We start from the raw sequence: 20,393 nt of genomic DNA, 5'->3' as shown, positions 1-20,393 counted from the left end.
TCTACCATGGTTCCTCTCACAGTTGTATAGATTAAGAAGAGACCATCACAAGTCAGAGCAGAGAAACCTGGCTCACATTTTATAACAAGGAAACAGGCTCAAAGGAAACCTTGGCTTGTTCATAGGGAAACCAGTGAGGGAAATGGCTACTTCCTAGAGCTCTGAGGATCGAATGAGGCAATATTCAAAACTAGATGACTTGGAAGACAGCCTTAAGGTTTGAAGTCCAGAAGATATCTGGAAGAGCATTATCCTCAACTATTTCTGATTGATTGTAGAACTTGAAAATAGCTTGTGTGTGTCTTAGTATCACATGCCCTCTGAATACGTCTCTAGGTATATTCTTTACCTTCTCAGGCCTTGGCACAAGACCTCTGTCTGGTCACGATTTCCATCTTTATTCATCAAGAAAACTATAACATATCCCTAGAGGACATGTTAGCTCTAGTCAGCTCTTCAAAGCCTTCCTCCATGACCCTCAGGATGGATTAGATAACCACCCTTGGCATCACACGTGTCCAGTTACAATGACTATTACCTTCCCTCTTTTCTACTATAGCCTATGGCCTTGTAGAGACTCTAGTTCCTCATATGGGAAACTGTCTTATTCATCTTTGAATTTCTAGTACCTAGATGGCCTAGTGGTCAACACACAGAAGGAAATTATATTGAATTGATACATTTTAAAAAACAAAATGAATAAATGGATGAACTTGTTTACATAATACAATAGAAAACTGAACAGAAAGAAACTTGGTGATAGCATGACTTATTATATGGAGGGCATGGTATTCTATATGGTGTTTTCAAATGCTCGGCATGTATGTGCATGCATGCACACATACACATGATCACACACACACATACACACACACACAATCACAGAGATTTGGCATTTGTTATTACGAACTCCAGAAAAAAGCTGTCCCATCTATCCTGCCATGTGGCCAAATGGGGCTTTACAATTAGGGTAAATTACTCCATTTCTAACTTCAAAGAGATACTAGGCAGAAGTTCCATAAAAAGTTATAAGAATAGAGATATGATGCCCTCCTAGCCCTACTAATATCTGGATGGCATTTTCAACTGACCCTTCAAGCTCCTCCCCAGAGAGACCCATCAGTGGTTCTAGTGTGTCAGCAATCTGAGATAGTCTTTGCTACTGAAAGTCTCGCCAATATCTGATCAGCACCCTTTTGGATTTTAGCAATTGGTGGGTGACTATATCCCATAATTTTCAGCCTCTCAAACTTAACATGTCCAAAGAACTTTTGATGTCCCCAGACCTGTTCTTTCCTTGTCTTCCAGTTTCTGTAAAGGCCACCAACTCACACCCAGATGCTCAAGTCACAAGCATACAAGTTACTTTAGATTCCTCTCCCTCCCACACTTTGACATGTAAGCTTTCATGAAGAAATGCTGATTCTATCCCTGAACATGTCCCAAAGCTGTCTGCCTCTCTCCCTGTTCTCTGTGGCATTCTCTTTTGCCTAAGAGTGCTGCTTCCACTTTTGTCCACTGAAGTTCATCTCCCAAAGAGCGGTCAAAGTGGTCTTTAAAAAACATCAGATGAGGTCAGGCACAGTGGCTCACGTCTGTAATCCTAGCACTTTGGGAGGCTGAGGCAGGTGGATCACCTGAGGTCAGGAGTTTGAGACCAGCCTGGCCAACATGGTGAAACCCCATCTCTATTAAAAATACAAAAATTAGCTGGGTGTGGCAGTGCATGCCTGTAGTCCCAGCTTCTCGGGAGGCTGAGGCAGGAGAATTGCTTGAACCCAGGAGACAGAGGTTGCAGTGAGCCAAGACTGCGCCACTGCACTCCAGCCTGGGTGACAGAGCAAGACTCCTTCTCAAAAAAAAAAAAAAAAAAAAAAATCAGATGAGGTCTTTTATTGCACTTGGAATAAAATCCAACCTCCTTACCACTGCCTACAAAACCATCCAAACTTGGGGTGCCACCTGTCGTGAACTCACCTCCACCATTCCCCCCTTTCCTACCATGTTCTCCCTTCATGATGAGTCACTGGCTCATTCCTGCCTCAAGGCTTTTGCTCTTGCCTTTCTCTGTTCCTGGCACACTCTTCATCTGGTTGGTTCTTTCTCCTAATTCAGACTTGGGCCAGGTGTCACCTCAGGGAGACCTTCTCTGACTGTACCTACTGCAGGAGCAGCCCCAGCTCTTGTTCATTGCCTTGTTTGGTTTTGTTTCAAGCACTCACTACTCTGTTTGTCTGTTTCCTTTTCTGTTGGCAGCCTTTCCCTGTGGAAGGTGACCTGGGTTGGGACTTGGTTTGACTTGTACCTGTGCCTAGCTCAGTGCTTGACACACAGTGGACGCTAGACCTTATTTGAAAAATGGGTGAAGGAATGAATGCTTGAACAGAGCAATGCATAAGTGACCAGAGACTGGTTCTAGGAGGCACCTTACAGTATAGAAGAAACTATAAAATGATAACAAAAAAGACACTTCATGCATATACTACAGGGAAAAGGGAACTCTATGTTTGTCAGTTTGACATCTGTGCTCTGGCCTCAGGCTTCTTTTCCTACTTGTTCTGGTGCTGGACACCTTATCTCTGAGGGCCTTGTAGCTAGGGAACGAAGAAGGCATAGTTAAGGAGATCTTACCATAGATACCAAAAGCAGAAACTGTCTTTACCCACACGTTTGCTATATCTGTTCTATGAAAAATCTTTTTAATTAAAAGTAGCCCATATCTCCTTAGTCAGGTCACAGGTGGTTGGGATCATTATTTCTCGTTTTGACAAATCCACAAAGAAGACAAAAAAAGTACACTCTGGACTTAAGAGGAAGGAATGGGTCACATGGTAATATTAAGACCTCCTTTCTTCTTGGCCAGGCAGAGGTCACTATGGACAATAGTAATTATAGCTAATGCTTAGATGGAACTTCCTTTGTATGAACCAGACACCATTCTATGTGCATTCATATATTAACTCATTTAATTATCGCAACAAATGTGAGGTGCTGTTACTTGCCTTGTTTCCAAGAAGAGGAAACCAAGGCACAGAAGGTTTAATTAACTTGCCCAGGGTCACACAGCTAGTAAATGACCGAACTAGAATTTTCACGTAAAGTAGGTTAGCTTTGGAGTATGTGCCCATAACCATTATGTTATAGTGAGGAGAACAAAAGGTGTAAGACGACCTATATTTTAAGACTAGGGTGGGTGGTTAGGGTTCTGGAAAGGGCAGCCATGGTGCGCAGTTTAAGAGCTTGCTCTGTTCCAGTCCAACCCAATCCTCTCTTGGCGGACCATGGCCAGATCATAGTATAAGGGCTACCCCTATAACAATGGCAGGAGGAAGGAGGCTACAACATCCTAGGCAACTGTGGAAACAGCAACATAGAAACTGTCAAAGAGACAAGGCTATAAGATTTTAAAATATAAGAAAGTGGGGTGGCGGCTAGGCGTGGTGGCTCATGCCTGTAATCCCAGCACTTTGGGAGGCCGAGGCAGGCAGATCACTTGAGGTCAGGAGTTTGAGACCAGCTTGGCCAACATGGAGAAATTCTGTCTCTACTAAAAACATGAAAATTAGCTGGGCATCGTGGCACATGTCTGTAATCCCAGCTACTTGGGAGACGGAGGAAGGAGAATCACTTGAACCTGGGAGGTGGAGGTTGCAGTGAGCCAAGATCGCACCACTGCATTCCAGCCTGGGTGACAGAGCAAGACTCCATCTCAAAAAAATAAAAGATAAAAAAAGAAAGAAAGTGGGGTGGGAAATCCTGAGTATTGGGCTGACAGCATGTAATGGTGAAAAAAAGGATAATTCTAGAGATAAGGACAGCAATACTGCTAACCTGATGGAGAGAAACATAATGATATGCTGACGGAACTTCTATGATAGGCAGGAAGATGGGAGGTAGAGAAGAGAGACAGTGTTGTAAAAAGTAAGAGTGAATGTCACCTTAATAGGAGACATTTCTTTCAGCATAAGTAGAGAAGCAAGGGATTTATCCTTCACAATTAGACTCTATTTCCCTCTCCTTAGCATCTCAACCTCAATCTTCTTATCCATACAATGGAGAAAATAATAGTTGTCATCTTAGTTAAACTAGATAAATTTAGTTGAGAATCTGAATCAGCTGGGGGAACTTTGTAAATCTCCCTTTATATATAAATACATGCAAGCCTTACAAAAGCAGGTCTATCGAACTGGGGCTAAGGAAGTTGTGTTTTTAAAAGTGTCACAAATGATTGTTAAGCAATGAAGTCTTTGGAATCCCTGAAGTAGATACAGCTTGCCAAGCACTAAGCATACTTGCTGGCCCCTAGTAAGTGCTCAGCAAATGTTAGTTTCTCGCCTCCTTCCTAAGTCACTGCAAAAACAAGTTTGGTATCCTTTGGGTTGTGACTGTCACCAATATATATTTTCTTATTCCCCATGATCATTTATTTAGCTCTTGCTCCTTTTCTTTTACACTAGACTTTGTTCATTATTCTTCTGCATCCACTAATAATGGTAGTTAAGGAGAAAGAAAGAACCTCAACCTGATGATTTATCCAGAAAAGCTGAATTACTGTACCAAGAGAGAATGAGTGCCAGCATCAATGGGTATTTATGGGGAAATTGTATATTACAGCTCTGCTCGTTAGAGATGCTGTAGTTAAGGTTCCGTGAATGTTAATGATCTGTATTAGAGGAATAATGACAGACTCACAGCAGCAGCAGCAGTTAACAGATACCCCTGAATCACATTTTCTCACCATGTAACAGATCTCCAAGTAATCTTATTTATGTCTACCAAAGGAGCAAGCATGCATCAGGGAACCTGCATCTTGGAGGGAGTACTATTGTTGCTTCAGCACAGGTAGCATTATGGACAAAGAGTTTCAGGGACAAGAAGGATAGAAGCTTCTTGTCTTCTGTTTGAAATCTCACATGTTCTGGTCTCAGAGGCAGTTTGGCCCAGCCAGAAGAGCAGTCACCAGCTTTGGGTAGAATGACCTTAAATTCTGGTTTGCCTAAGACAGCTGATATTTACGCCTATTGTCCTGACATAATTGTTAATAGCAAACCCTTTTTCACTTTCAAGAGTGCCCCAGTTTGGGTGATAAACTAGGTCACCTGGTTGTAGGGTCAGAGAGAGGTGGATTAGATTCTTAGTTATGCCTCTTCTAGCTGTTCTAACTTATTTAACTTCTCTGATCTTCAATATCCTTTATGGTAGAGAAGAGACCTAATCCCAACAGTAGTTGGGGAGAATAACGAAATAGCATATTAAGTGCCTAACACAGTCCATTGCTTGGTGAGGTTCTCAATATTTGGTAGTTACAATTTCTTGTTATCCCTATCTGTTAAGGCCTGGATGGTTGGGTCCCTCCCAAAATTCATATGTTAAAGCCCTAACCCCCAATGTGATAGTATTTGGAGATGGGCCCTTGAGGAGGTAATTAGGGCTAGATTAGGTTAAAAGGGTGGTACCCTCATAAGACAATTAGTGGTCTTATAAGAACGGGAAGAGATCTCTCTTCTTCTCTGTGTTCCCACCCCCTCACTACCAGATCCACACTCTGAGGAAGGGCCACATGAGGACATAGTGAGAAGCTGTTGGTCTACAACCCCAGGAGAGAGCTCTCACCAGGAATGGAGTCAGCTAGCACCTTGATCTTGGACTTCACAGGCTCCATAACTCGAGAAAATAATTTTCTGTTGTTTAAACCACCTGGTCTGGGGTTTTTTGTTATGGCAGCCCAGGTGGATTAAGACATGGCCCCATAGCTATGGTGCAGCCCCTGCAGGTTCAGCCCCATCCCAGGCTCTCAAGTTACACTTGATCTTGTTGAAACTATTGCTTGAGCATGGAGAACTGCAGGCCCTCCAGCCCCATGCTCTATGTACCAGGCTTCCTTCCTCCAGTAGACTAAAACCATTTTCGTTGCTGGGGCAGGTCTTGCTCATCCTTATATCTCTGAAAGCACTTGGTATAGTCCTTTGTCTACATAACAGTTCATAATAATAACTCTGGCTGACATTTATTGATTGAGCACTTACTATATGCCAGGTGCTGTTATAAATATCTTATGTGCATTACTTTACTCAATCCTTAAAAGAACTCTATGAGGTAGTTACCACAGTCATTATCCTCATTTTACAGATGAACACACTGAGGCACAAAGAAGTTTAAATAACCCATCCAAGGTCCCACTGCTGGTAAGTAAGGAATAAAACTTTCAAGCCCAAATAGTCAGGCTGCAAAGCTCATACTCCTAACTGTAATACCTGTTCTCTATCAATTAACCAGTCCCTACTCTATATCAAAGACTATAGTAATTACATCTCTTCTTATTTAATCCACATAATAACCCAGGGAAGTAGCTCTTTCCATCTTGTTAACTGGTCATTAAAAATCCAAAAGATAAAGCAACTTGCCTAGAATCATACAGCTGAGAAGTATAGGCTCCAACTAACTTCAAATTTCATGTTCTTTCTGTAGTTTTATAGCCTCCCAAAGAGTGGGCTCCCAATCTGTGTTCATGAATTATAGAATAATGAAGTCTTAGATGGGAAATAACCTGGAAAGCGTCCTCATCTGGCCTCTTCATTTCTCCTACCCATGTAATAACGAGTGGATTCTTCTGGACAGTGGTTTTTCATACTACCCTCTCTGGATCTCTTCCCTTCTAGAGCTTTCTATCTTTCAGAGTTAGTAGGTGGGCGGGCTTCAAGGTGAACAGGTTTTGAGGCTTCATGTCAGCTTCAACTATATCTCCTCTTTCATCTGTTTATATAGCAGGATATCAGGCATGTTTCATTTGAATAATTTTGGGAAAAGTTCGAAGGCTACTCTTCCAGGAGACCAGTGGACTGCACTGTAGCAGAGAGATGGAGCGATCACTGTTATCCAGACATGCTTTCTTTAAAACACACAACTGAGCAAACAAGACAGCAGGCAACTGCATATGCGACCACTTATCCCTTTCGTGATTTGCATTTGCGGAAAACAACTTTCAGATTTAACAGCGAGTCTTTTACAACTCTGCTTGACTCCATTAATGACAGCTCAGTTTTTCAACGTCGGAAGAAAAAGAGCCAGATATCATTCAGAGTGATAATGTGACAACCCAAATGTGAGTCCTGGACTCAGAACAGAAAGGAAGATGAAAGGGAGTAATGCTGTCTTTGGCTAGAACCTGAAGACAGCAGGTGGAAAGGCTGACGTACAGTCTTAGAAGTTAGACACGTAAAGCCCCATGCATGTAAATGACAGAGCCTACAGGGAGGAGATAGGGTGCTTGGTCCCTGTCTCCTGGTTACTTGACCTTGCAAAGCATGTCACCTCAGAGCTAGCTCCGGCTTTGTGTTTGTCTCACCCCAGTCATACACTCAAACTCATCTCGCTCTTTCACCTGCAATGCCTGCCCCTAGGCTGCACCCACAGCAGCCTTCACATGCTTCCCCTTAACCTCTTTGCCCTCAGACCATTCTTGCCCTTCCTCTAGTTTGTGCTGTAACACAGGGGACTGATTGCCATAAACTGCATTGCTGGGCTCCTTTGCCAACACACTTCCACTTTGATTTGGTCAACAAGGAGGCAGTAGTTGGAATTTGGATAGTGGGTAGAAGGCAGAAGCAGTGAGTTCTCTCCCAGCTCTCTCTGGCAGTATCTGTGGCAGTGGCTGAGTCTCCTGCATGGGTTTAGCATCCACCAGGCAGCCCCTCTCTGTGCTCCAGGACCCCACTGGGCAACTCCCTCTCTGGTCCCAGTGCCTACTGGCTCTGCTAATACTGTCTCCTCCATCCTTCTATCCCTAAGGATAGTAGCCACTACTGATAATTACTAATCTGGGTTGCTCTGCTGTCCTTTGTTTGGTTTTTCCGCTCTTCTAACACCTTTGTAACTAGTTCCTCATATTAGATCCTCTCTATTAAACTACCTGGCATGGGCTCTGTTTTTCTGACTCTATTCTGAATGGATACACTTAGATAATTCCATTAGCTTCTTAATGGTATCACCTGCCAAGCCACCTGCCACAGGCCACCAGAGGTACACTGAGAAATGCAACACTGATGTTGTCATTCTATCACCTGAAAGCATCCGTGACTTCCTAACAGCTCCCAGCTTCTCAGCACCACATTTCAGACCCTGTGCTCACTGGGGGCTTCCCTCGGCATCCTCATCTCCTGCTCCCATGGAGGCATCCTGTGGTCCTGCCACCTCAGACTTAGTCAGTAGCCACTACAATATGACAGGCTTTTCTACATTTCCATGCTTTTAAACATTCAGTTCCTTCTTCCTGAATACTGTTCCACCCTTTCTCCAGAGACAAACTCCCACCATCTTTTAAGATTCTATTCAAGCTGTATACCCTGTGTGAAGACCTCATTAAACTCCTTCAGGCAAAGTTTACTGCTCCCACACTATGCTCTCATAGCATCTTGTACACAGCCTCTCACACCCTTGATTACATGAATCACAATTATTTTTATAGGTCTATCTTCTTGAGACCATGACAACTCTTAAGCAGCCTATCTTTATATCCCTAGTGAAGAGAATGCTGTCTGGTAGGGCACAGGTTTTTAGTAAATGTTTGCCCAATGGAGGAATAAATGAATAAATAGAAATTGTAAGGGAACGCAAATAAAATAAGGGTTTCTAGCAACTGGAGCTCTGGGGTTACAAAAGTAATGAAGGCCTGTCATTGTAGGTATGTGAGCTCAAGCCCAATAATCAGCAATGTTCATTCACACCTATCAAAAATATTCTTGAGGGATTCTTGCATTGGAGGAGAGGCAAAACCAAATAACCTCTTTTTAATGTTGCTATTAACTCCAAGACTAGAAATTCAGGATTCTATCTCAGGACAATGTTTGTTAAGTATGGCTAAAAGAAAGCTCATCTAAGAAACATCAAAAGGGGCAACCTTGTATTTCATTCGTGGGAATGTATGGATTCAAATTCCCTTCCCTCACTTCAGTACAACCTCCTCTTGTGTGACATCTATGTTAACTGCATTGCAATAATGATAATTTCTCTACAATGTGGTGCTTAATGAGGAAGTGAAACTGACAAACGTTCAGACAAGATTTAATCCAATTATCCAACATCTTGGTCCAGATTTCAAACTAAAGGAAAAACCAACTGCGCAATTGTGAATGAAAATTTATTTGCCATAAAAGATGGGAGTTGTGGGCAGGGGGAGTAGGGAACAGTTGTCCAGAAAATTCTTGCAATTCTTCACATTAATGGACTGAAGCTTCTGACACGTGCAGCAGGGAAAATGAATTAAATCTAAGGCAAGGAAAGTCAACGAAATACTGATTGCTGGGGGACAGGGTGGTTGCAGGATGGGATGCAGGGAGGCAGAATGAGAATCTTTCTAAACGTCAGAGGTGAGTGGCTTTCATTAGATTTGTTCTCTGGGGTTCATTAGATTTGTTCTCTGGGGTTCAACATCTAGGATGAAGAAAGCAGTGTGCCAGACAGAGGGAGGTTTCAGGGATGACTTAGACATGGGCATGTCCGCTTGGAACTCAGTCTAAAGGAGAGAGATGCTCACAGCTAGCTGGGGAGTGCTGGGCCTCATGAGGTGCTCATTATAAAAACTCTAGAAACAGTGAGTAATCACTCTATCGCCCAGGCTGGAGTGCAGTGGCATGATCTCAGCTCACTGAAACCTCCATCTCCTGGGTTCAAGTGATTCTCCTGCCTCAGACTCCTGAGTAGCTGGGACTACAGAAGTGTGCCACCACACCCGGCTAATTTTTGTATTTTTGTAGAGACAGGGTTTCGCCATGTTGGCCAGGCTGGTCTTGAACTCCTGACCTCAGGTGATCCGCCCACCTTGGTCTCACAAAGTGTTGGGATTATAGGCATGAGCCACCATGCCCGGCCTAAGAAAGTCTTTTGAAGGTCAAAAAAATTTCTGCTAGAATTGACTGACTGGTTATTACTGATAATTAGAAAGTCTTTTATGCCTCATACAACTATATAAAAGGCTTTGAAACTGGAAAATTACAAGGTGAAGGATAAAATATCTTTTTCAGTCATAAGAATATTACATGGGGGAATAAAGAGAGGGGAAAAGTGGTATTTCTCACGTGAAAATGACATAATTTGCACTAAGGTTAAGGTCTGTCATTGAAACAGTTGTCTGTGAAGGTCTGTGAAGGTTAAGTTCCACCAAGTTCAGTGTTATAGGGTGTGCTGGAGTCTGAAATAGGCACTTGAGTGGCCCTGGGAATGTAATGCTCTATTCGCAGTCCCACTGTGGGACCTGAATCATGTTCAATGGCTAACAGGGTGCTAAAAGCACTAAATAATGAATGCAGTAATGGGACACTTAGCAGACACCTTCCTCTCCACTCAGGAATGTGATTTTTTTTTTTTTTTTTTTGAGACAGAGTCTTGCTCTGTCACCTAGGCTGGAGTGCAGTGGCGTGATCTCGGCTTACTGCAAGCTCTGCCTCCTGGGTTCACGCCATTCTCCTGCCTCAGCCTCCCAAATAGCTGGGACTACAGGCGCCTGCCACCACGCCCGGCTAATTTTTTGTATTTTTAGTGGAGACGGGGTTTCACCGTGTTAGCCAGGATAGTCTCAATCTCCTGACTTCATGATCCGCCCATCTTGGCCTCCCAAAGTGCTGGGATTACAGGCATGAGCCACCGTGCCAGCCAGGAATGTGCATTTTTAACAGTCACAAAAAAGTTGGGATATCTGCCTAAAGAACATGTCCAGCATTATCAGCCCGAAGAAACAAAGACTACGTGTATTTCCCAGCTCCTTGAGATGGAAATTGGTGGTAAATTAATCAGCTCTGAGCACTGCTGAGTGGAGGAAGTATAGACTCAGCAGCCTCAGTGATCGCCCAGAAGGTACTTCCATTTCTCCTTTGCTTGTTCAAATCTTGCTCATCCTTCAAGGCTTTGCTCAATTTATTCCCTCCTTTCTAAAATCTCCGTGTCTCTCCAGCCAGCTAGTGTTTCCTCTCAGCAAGCATTTATGCTGTTGGATTTCAGACACCCTGACATAAAAATGTACCTATGTGTTTACAGTCACAAGAGAAGTTAGCCCCTGTGCCAAGCTTCCAGCTGCCTTGACCAGAAAAGTAGATGAAATGTATATTTCTAGGAGTGGGTAGGATTAATCCTTATATTGGCTCAGAATTCCTAGGAAAGGGTGCAGGAGAGAAGCATAGCATGACCTTGAGAACAAATCTGCTAGAAAGACAGAGACATCACAGGTCCAAATTAAAATACACAACGAAAAGCATCCAAATCTGTTATTTGAGAAAGAAGTCCAAAAAAGGGATGATAACCACAGCTGAGCATCCTGGTTCAACAGGTCAAGAAGGGTGAAAACTAGGGCAAGAATGAGTGAATAAGAAGGAGGAAAGTAAAGAGATGGAACCAGCTTTCCATCTATACGTGGGCCCTAGCTCAACTAAACAAAACTTTGCACTCATCAGTTGATTCACTGAGGTAAAGGAGATCAATAAGAAACAGAAAATTCTAACTTCTGCCCTAAGACTCTACTCTGGAATGCTCTGTAACTTTCAATTTGCCATGTTACTGATTTATCTCTGTTGATGGAAGAGTGATGATGAGCTGCTGACTGAGGTTCTAAGACAGAGGTTGAGGGATCCTGTTGGCTTTAAGTCCTACAAAAATTTATTCAGGCATACATTATTTTTTTTTCTGGGGAGAAGGTCCACCATAAATATCTCAGAGAGGTTGGAAATCTCAGGGGTTACCTTAGAGGCAGTCTAGATAGAAGTGGATCCTGTCCTCTAGGATCTTACAGAGAAGTATGGGAAAGAAACTGAATAACAGCCCACAGTGATTGAATTCTCATTGCACTGAGCTCATTCACATACTTTAGCTCATTTAGTCTTTACACATTTAGTCTTTACACAAAAACTCTAAGGTAGGCACTAACATTAATTCCATTTTACAGATGAGGACATAAAGACTTGGAGGGACTAACTTAAGTACTCAAATTCACAAAGCTAGAAAATGGTAAAGCTGGGAGTCAAATCCAAGTTGTTCTGATGCCAAAGCCCATATTTTGAACCATTAGAAAATACTGCTTCATGATAACCACAATAAAATGTGGTTAGAAGCCAGGTGGAGTGGCTCATGCCTATAATCCCAGTGCTTTGGGAGACCAAGGTGGGAGGATTGCTTCAGGCCAGGAATTCAAGACCAGAGTGGGCAACATAGCAAGTCCTCATCTTTAAAAAAAAAAAACAAACAAAAAAAAACAACAATTTGCCGGGCATGGTGGTGCATGCCTGTAGTCCTAGCTACTGGGTAAGCTGAGGCAGGAGGATCACTTGAGCACAGGAGTTCAAGGATACAGTGAGCTATGACTGCAACATTGCACGTCAGCCTGGGTGACAGAGTAAAAGCCTGTCTCAAAAAAAAAAAAAAAAAAAAAAAGAAAAGAAAAAGATAAAAAGAAAAGAAAACAAATTTCAAATTGGTGGTTAGAAGTTCAGCAGAAGTGGGCTGGGCATGGTGGCTCACACCTGTAATCCCAGCAATTTTGGAGGCTGAGGCAGGTGAATCACCTGAGGTCAGGAGTCTGAGACCAGCCTGGCCAACATGGTGAAACCCCACCTCCACTAAAAATACTAAAATTAGCCAGGCTTAGTGGTGCACACCTGCAATCCCAGTTACTTGGGAAGCTGAGGTGGGAAAATCGCTTGAATCTGGGAAGTGGAGGCTGTAGTGAATCAAGATCATGCCACTGCACTCTAGTCTGGGCAACAGAGCGAGACTGTCTCAAAGGAAAAAAAAAAAAGTTCAGCAGAAATATATTCAAAAAAGCAATTTCCCTTGGGACTCAAGGAAAGCTGAAGACCGAAAATAACATTTTAACTGGATTTTGAATGTTGAACCAAGAAAAAGTTCAGCGAGAGTACTGGAGTGGAAGAAAAGGATGAACAGAGGCTCATGGTGAGAGAAAGGAGGGGCTCCTGAGGGTCTGAGGTCACTAAGGCTGTTCTGAGTGAAAAGATTCAAGGGATGAGGGTCATGAAATTCGGAGGCCAGGTTCCTAAATGGGCTGTCCGCTGGAATGATGCATCTCCCCAGATAACAGCCAAAAGTAGAGAAGGCAACAAATAACAAAACAATGCGGTCAGAGAAGAAAGTGTATTTTATATTTCAACAGTTGATTATCGTAATTCAGTAGTGATTTCATATACAGACTGTGGATAGTGCATAGGACTCCTCTTTTTGCCTGTCTCTCTTATATATTATATTGTCACATAAAATTTTAATTTTTACAAAGAAAGTCTGTAGCTAAATGTAGTTTGAGAAGTGGACTATGTAACTGCCATCTCTAATTGCATATCATCTAAGACACGGCAAGGGATGTAACTGATATGCTCTTAAAATCCAAAAATTTTCGTGGTTTTTAGACAAGTATCTGGCAGATTCACTGGGCCCAAATCCTTTCTCCAGCCTTCTGTGACATGCAAATAGTTACAGGGATTTTGGAGTAGAAGGACTGTACTGATTCTTTTTTTTTTTTTTTTTTTTAAGATGGAATCTTGCTCTGTTGCCCAGGCTGGAGTGCAGTGGGCTATCCAGGCTCACTGCAAGCTCTGTCTCCCGGTTTCACGCCATTCTTCTGCCTCAGCCTCCCGAGTAGCTGGGACTACAGGTGCCTGCCACCACGCCCAGGTAATTTTTTTGTATTTTTTAGTAGAGATGGGATTTCACCATGTTAGCCAGGATGCTCTCGATCTCCTGACCTCGTGATCCGCCTGCCTTGGCCTCCCAAAGTGCTGGGATTATAGGTGTGAGCCACCGCGCCCGGCCTACTGATTCTTAATTCTATCAGATTGTGTCCCTAATAGTTTATAAGTTACAGGCCCCTCTTCAGAAAACTTAAAGAGTTTTAATAACTTTAAACACTTTCCATAGGGCCCTAGAAGGAAAAAAAATCAAACCCTAGGTTGGATGAAAAAACAAAAATCAAAAATAACCCTGCCAAGGAAGCAAGATATTGTGGCTTTGCCTGATGCTGAGTTCCTGATGTAGGAGGGGAGTGAATGCAGGTGCGTGAGTGTGTGGGTTTGTGTTCAGAAGGCCACCTGTCTGCTTGGTGATCCAAGCTATGAAAACAAACAAAAAAAAAACAATGCATATTTATGGAGGCTGCAGGTGGAACAGGGCAAGAATGGTTAAATGCAAAGTGCAAGAAGGGCCGGGCAAGAGGGCTTCTTTGAGAATCAACACTGTCTTAGTTTGACACAGTGTCTTTGGCCCCAGAAGGAAAAAGAACTTAATGGACAATAGATGAGCTTTGAGTCTATAGGCATTCACTTATTCATTCATTCCTTACACAGGGATTCATTTGTTCCTTTATTTTTATTCATTCACTTACCACTTGAGCAGCTGCTCTGTGCTGATGCTCAGTGTAATCAGGACATGAATGATATGATTCCTGTCCTCAATGGACTCGCAATGCAAGGAGGTATGGAGTAAAAGTGACAACTCCTGGTGAGTAGTTCAGTGTAACAAAACATTTAGTAAGTGTCTAGTAATTGCCAATGCACACTGAGTAATCACTGTTATTAATCTAAACTCTCAGAACTCAGTGAATTTGGTTTTCACGTCACCATTATATAGCTGAGAAGGCCAAAGACTGAATAGAGCAAAGGACGCACTCAAGGTCACATAGCCAGTAATGAAGCCAGGATTCAAACCCTGGTATCTCTCATAGCTTAGGTTACTACCACAGTCCTCAATGGGAAGTATATTTCAGGCACCATGCTAGGTGCTGAGATTACAAAGCTGCATGAGATGTGATCTCTGCCAAGGTTTTCGAGGAACTCAAAGTCCAATGGTTCACATGAATATGTTAAAAGAAAATGACAATCCATTAGGATCATTGCAAAGAGAAGTATTAGAGGTAGCCCAGAGAGATTGAATACTCTATTTGGGGTAAGGAAGGCTTCCCAGAGAGGGTGTGTAATCCCCTAGAATAGCTGCCAATCCCTGGCTCAGTGAGAAGTGTTTGCTAGAGCACTGCCTGAAATAGCAACATGTGGATATGTTCTCATGCTACGTAATTCACATCTTCTGTTAAGGGTTTTGCATACATGTCTCCTTTAATCCTCCAAACAAAGCAAAGGTAGTATTATTTTCTTTTTGTAGATAATAGCATAGAGGATCAGAGATGCAAAAAGCAGCTCAGGGACTCTCAGGAAGTGGCTGTGGTAAGAACTACACCCAGATCTCACTCTGGAGACCAGGCTCTGTGCAGACCTAAACCTGAGAAAAATGAAACTAGGTGGAACCTAGAAAAAATGAAACCAGGTGGAACAGGCCACTGGGCAGTTTCTCGTCTTACGGGAAACTTGTGGAAGTCTCATGACTTTCTGGAAGCTGCTTAACATACACTAATTGAGTTATCTCTTGTATTTGTCTTTATGGCTAAGGGAAAGGTAGTGAAGGAGTAAACAGTGAGAGGCAAGGGTTTTCAGAGTACAGAGGTACTGTAGGGAGAGTGTGTTCATCAGAGAGGCAGGTCTACTCTGGGAAGCCTGGAAGGCAGGCAGATCCCAGAGCAGGGAGGGGTGTGTGGTATTTGGTATCACCTCTGGGAGGCTTAGGCAAGTGGGATCAACTTTCCAATACATATACTACTCTGTCCTCTAATTACGTTCAATCATCTTTTTTGGTAAAAAAGAAAACTGAGTCTCTGAGGCAAGGAAATGTATCAAAAGTCTCACAGGTAGGAAGAGAAGGAGCGCAGATTCCAACTGCAGCCACCTGTCTCTATACAATAACCTGAGGTTTTTACTTCTTACCTCTCTTAGGCTTTCGAAAATGTTGAAAATAGCTCATGGAAAAGTCATCATTACCATCAGTTGGTTCTAGTACTCTGAGAGAATGGCGGGTTGGGAGCCACTGCATGCCATTCAGGCAGCCCAGATATTTTGCAAGGAAAATTTCTAGTGCATTTCCTTAATGATTATTTTGGAGTCAGAAATACAGGGTCTTTCTTAATTCTACCAGGGATTTTCATAAATTCCTTCTACAGATAGAGTCATTCATATATTTATTATTTTATTTTATTTGAGACGGAGTTTTACTCTGTCGCCCAGGTGCAGTAGCGTGATCTCGGCTCACTGCAACCTCCGCCTCCTGGGTTCAGGCAATTTTCCTGCCTCAGCCTCCTGAGTAGCTGGGATTACAGGCACACGTCACCATGCCCAGCTAATGTTTTGTATTTTTAGTAGAGACAGGGTTTCACCATGCTGGCCAGGCTGACTTCATGATCTGCCTGCCTCTGCCTCCCAAAGTGCTGGAATTACAGGCCTGAGCCACCAGGCCCAGCCTTCATATATTTATTAAATGTTCCTAAAGCAGCTATGTTGCACCTGGCTTTCATATACCAGGCCATGGGCTTGCATCTGGTAATACAAGGACCCCAGCACATTCAAGGAAGTAACAGGGAAGAAATACTATTGACAGAGGAATGAAGGCACAAAGGTAGGAGTGATCTGCTGCTGTTGTTCAGAGGGAAAGTCCAGAAAGTCCCCCTGAGAACACAAAGTTTGAAGTAAAGTTGGAATGCTGGGGGAAGGCTGCAGAGAGAGTGGGGAGGGGTAAAACAAACAAACACAAAAAGATTTCAGTAGGGCTGGACCAGAAGGAAGTAGACTAGACACATAGGCTGGAGAGGGGACCTGCAGGCAGCCTGCCTGTGTATCTCAGGCAAAAGAGCTTCGATTTTTTTTTTTTTTTTCTGGAACTATTAAGCATAGAGACGGTGTGGCCAATTAATAAATTCACAAAAACCAAGGCAGCAACTGGAGCATGTTTCCTTACATATCTAAACCTGTTAGGGGCAAGTGTGGCAATTCAGGCACAAATTGAATTGTAGAGAATGGTATCATGGGGAATGAACCAAATTGAAACACGAAGAGCAGGCCAATGTCTCAGTGACAAGGGGGCCTGATGAGGTGCAAAGGCCTCAGGGAGAAAAATTACTTTTTCCCTGAGCAGCACAACACAGAATAGGGTCCCTAGACTTGGGTTTTTGAAAACGGGTCCGCATCTGGATATGCTTTTTCATGAAAACTAATACGTATAGGTTTCAGAAGCCATATTTAGGTCGGGGATGGTGGTTTCAGGATCCTGGAAGAGTGGGTTAGAGAAATGGACATTGATCAGAAATAAGTTTCACTAAAGGAAAAGGGAGAAGGGGGCGGGCAAGGATGAGAATAGACCAGAAAGACTCCCAACTTGGAGAATGCAGAATCTCAGGTTTGGAAGGACCTCCAGAGCTCTCCTATCCATCTCCCTATGCAATGTGTGAATCGCCCTGGTAATCTTTCTGACAAGAGGTCTGCAAGGCTTGCTTGCATAGCTCCAGGAATGGTGAGCTCACTCTCTGAGGTGTCAGCTGGTCTGCACCTGAGCAGCTCTGACTATGGGAGGGTCAGCCTCACTTTGAACTGAAATTGACTTTCTTATAGTGCCACTCACTAGTCTCAGTTCCAGGATTTGGTTGACACAGAACAAGGTAATCCCTTTTCCATACAGTGGCCTTTGGAGTCCCATTTCGTATCTATATTATGGATTCTTTTATCCAGGCCAAACATTTCTGTGTCCTTCAGCTGCTCCTCATGGAATGCAGTTTCACATCCCCTTGTTAATCGTATTGTTAAACATGCAGGTGTGTCTTTATCTCTCTCTTAGTGTGGGGTCCAGAACAGACAACAGTGTTCCAGGTAGAACTATTTTAGCCTCACAACAGTTCTGTCAGGGACAGAACTGACATTGTTGAGGATCTACCTGACTTTAAAGCACCTTCTCTGTCCACTCATTGTTGAGATGAATGAGGTCAACAGTGACTGAACACGCTAGTTCCTTGGCCGTGGTAAAGTCACATGTGGCCCCTCCCTCCTCAAGAGCCTTCACTGGCTCCCCAGAGCTGCCTGAATTATGTATAGAAGTTGCCTTCTGCCTGCCAGTTGGAGGTCCTAAATATGAGTTCTGGGCACTTCAGTGGTTTGGAGCAGTACCACAGAGCTGGGAATTTACGGTTCTATCCCAGACTCCCAGGAGTCCCACCAACACATGGGGTCCAGATCCACTGGACCTTGTTGTCCTTAATGTGGTATGCCTCTTGGGTTCTCCACAAGCCCACTGCACATGACCTTTTCCAAAATTTTCGCCCACTGGCTGAACTTTTGTATACCGCAAAGGCCCTGGCCAGCCCTTCTCCTGGCCAGCCCTTCTCCTACTGTCCCTTTGAAACTTCTCAACCACTTTCAAATTAGATGGGCAGCTCTCTTTCTAAAACAAAAACACTATCCTCCACTTGAGCAGGTCACTGAGCTCCTCTGAGCTTCACTATCAACTCTGCCTCTTAGGTTATTCTGAGGATCGAATGAGAAAATGGGTATTAGATACACAACACTATTAGATACCATAATACTGTAATGTGTTAGAAGAATTACTTCTTCTAAACCATGGCTGGAGACTTTTGCCCTAGAATACCTAGGACCTTGAGGCCCTTAAACAGAGCAGTTTGCATGATTCAACTCACGCCCACTCGTGGGACCAGACCTTCATTCAGATTGGCACCCTTTCCTCAGCGCTATCATTTCTGCCTCATGTCTCCTTCCTCCGGCCCACTGAAGATTCCCCAGCATGCAGTCCCCAGCAGAAACACGTGGGGCCATGACACTCATTCCAAGAGAAGGGTCTCCTTCCACAGGCTGTAGACATAGCCTCAGTGTGAATCCAGATCGCCGAAACCTGGCAGTAGAGAGGAGATGTACTTACACTTACAGGTTGACTTTTTGGCACATCATAAACACCTTCCTTCTTTTGGCTGGTGGGAACCTATGGAAAAATTAAATTCAGCACAGTCAAAACACTCTGGTACTCCAATTTCAAAGAACAAAGCAACCAGACTTCAACTGCAAGCTGGTTAAGGGTATCTGAGAATGGCCCCCAGGACAAGCCCACGGGAACCTGCTCTAACTGTGAAAGTATCAGGCCAGTCTCCCTCCCTTAGGAGCATCAGATGGGGAGAGGGAGTGGGCATCATTTAACAAAGGTTTATAGGTCGTCTCTGCTATCGGGCTCCTCGCAGAATCAAAGACTAGAAACCTGTATAGGCTTCAGAAGTCACGTGACTTCTGAAAAAAAATCCTCATTTCCTTAGACAAAAATGAGGCCCGGGGAGGTGCTATACTGCTCCCGAAGTGATTAGAAACAGTTTGTAGCTGAGCTTAAACTGCTCAATGCTGAGTCTGAGATCCAGGCTATTTAAAATATAGCAAATATCAAGATCCTAGCACAAAGCACATCTTCTATTGGTATCATACACAAGCCATCTGATAATTATGGAAGGTTTTCATGGAAGAAAAAGGCCCACAAGTGGTATGGAAAGTGTGGGCCTAGTATGCAGAAGATCTTGAGGGCTTTTAACATTAATCTGCATCTTCCTCCCTTCCCTTCCTCATCCATCTGGTCTCACTGTGTTATGAGCTAACTGTGACAGCCTGAGCAGGTCACTGAGCTCCTCCGAGCTTCACTACTATCAGCTCTGCCTCTTACTCAGGTTATTCTGAGGACCAAGTGAGAAAACGGATATTAGATACACAACACTATTACATACCATAATACTGTAAATGTGTTAGAAGAATTACTTCAGTTACTGACACATCATAAAAATATATATGAACACATCTTATGATACTAACAATAGTGGATATGTTGACTACTTTTCAAATGAGTCAACCAAGGGTTTTTCACTGAAAGATTCCAGATTGGAAGCACTCATTAGTTGTTCCTTTCCCAGCAACTGTCACAGCTTAGCTCACACTCCCATTGCAGGACCCAGCCAGCAGTGGTTTTATAATGGTCTGACAACATGCCTTTCTTTCCATCATATTGGGAGCTCCTTAAGAGCAGGCATAGTGCCTAACACCCAGTAGGCTCTCAGTAAATGTCTGCTGAGACATATGGTAAACGTATGATAGAGGAATGTGGGGAATAGTGAAGGAGAAGTATCTTTTAGGCTTGAGCTAGCTACCTACACCATTGTTCTATAAGAAGTAAGAATTTGAGTTTATTCCATAGGTCCCTTTGACACTTCTCATCTCATTTAACTTAAAATCTTTGCAACAACTCTAAGAAATTGGTATTACCATCTCTACTTTAAATAGGAGAAAGTAGGGCTCAGAGATGTTAGGGACTTTGCCCAAATCTTCAAAGCTGGTAAGTGGCCAGGTTCAAACCCAGCTCTTTCTGGTAGCCAAACAAGACATCTATTATTAATAATGTGAGCTAACATGGACTGGGTGCTTCCTATGTGCCAGGCGCTATTCTAAACATTTGTGTCTTATACACATTCTCATGCAATCCTCAAGACAGGTCCG

At 43.3% G+C, this 20,393-nt stretch overlaps 1 protein-coding gene across 19 annotated transcripts in view; it reads right to left on the bottom strand.

The window, feature by feature from the left end:
- The window catches only part of LOC105495139 (DAB adaptor protein 1), a 1,257,833-nt gene that overhangs the window by 47,576 nt on the left and 1,189,864 nt on the right, over positions 1-20,393 (bottom strand). For all 19 annotated transcript variants that reach the window (XM_071092459.1, XM_071092472.1, XM_011764369.3 and 16 more), the window contains one exon: positions 18,790-18,849. In XM_071092459.1, coding sequence (XP_070948560.1) covers positions 18,790-18,849 — 60 coding nt within the window. The remainder of the gene's footprint in view (positions 1-18,789; positions 18,850-20,393) is intronic.

The sequence above is a fragment of the Macaca nemestrina genome, chromosome 1 (genome assembly GCF_043159975.1).
Source record: "Macaca nemestrina isolate mMacNem1 chromosome 1, mMacNem.hap1, whole genome shotgun sequence".
In the NCBI taxonomy this organism is placed as follows: Eukaryota; Metazoa; Chordata; class Mammalia; order Primates; family Cercopithecidae; genus Macaca; species Macaca nemestrina.
This window is presented reverse-complemented; position numbering and strand designations above follow the sequence as displayed.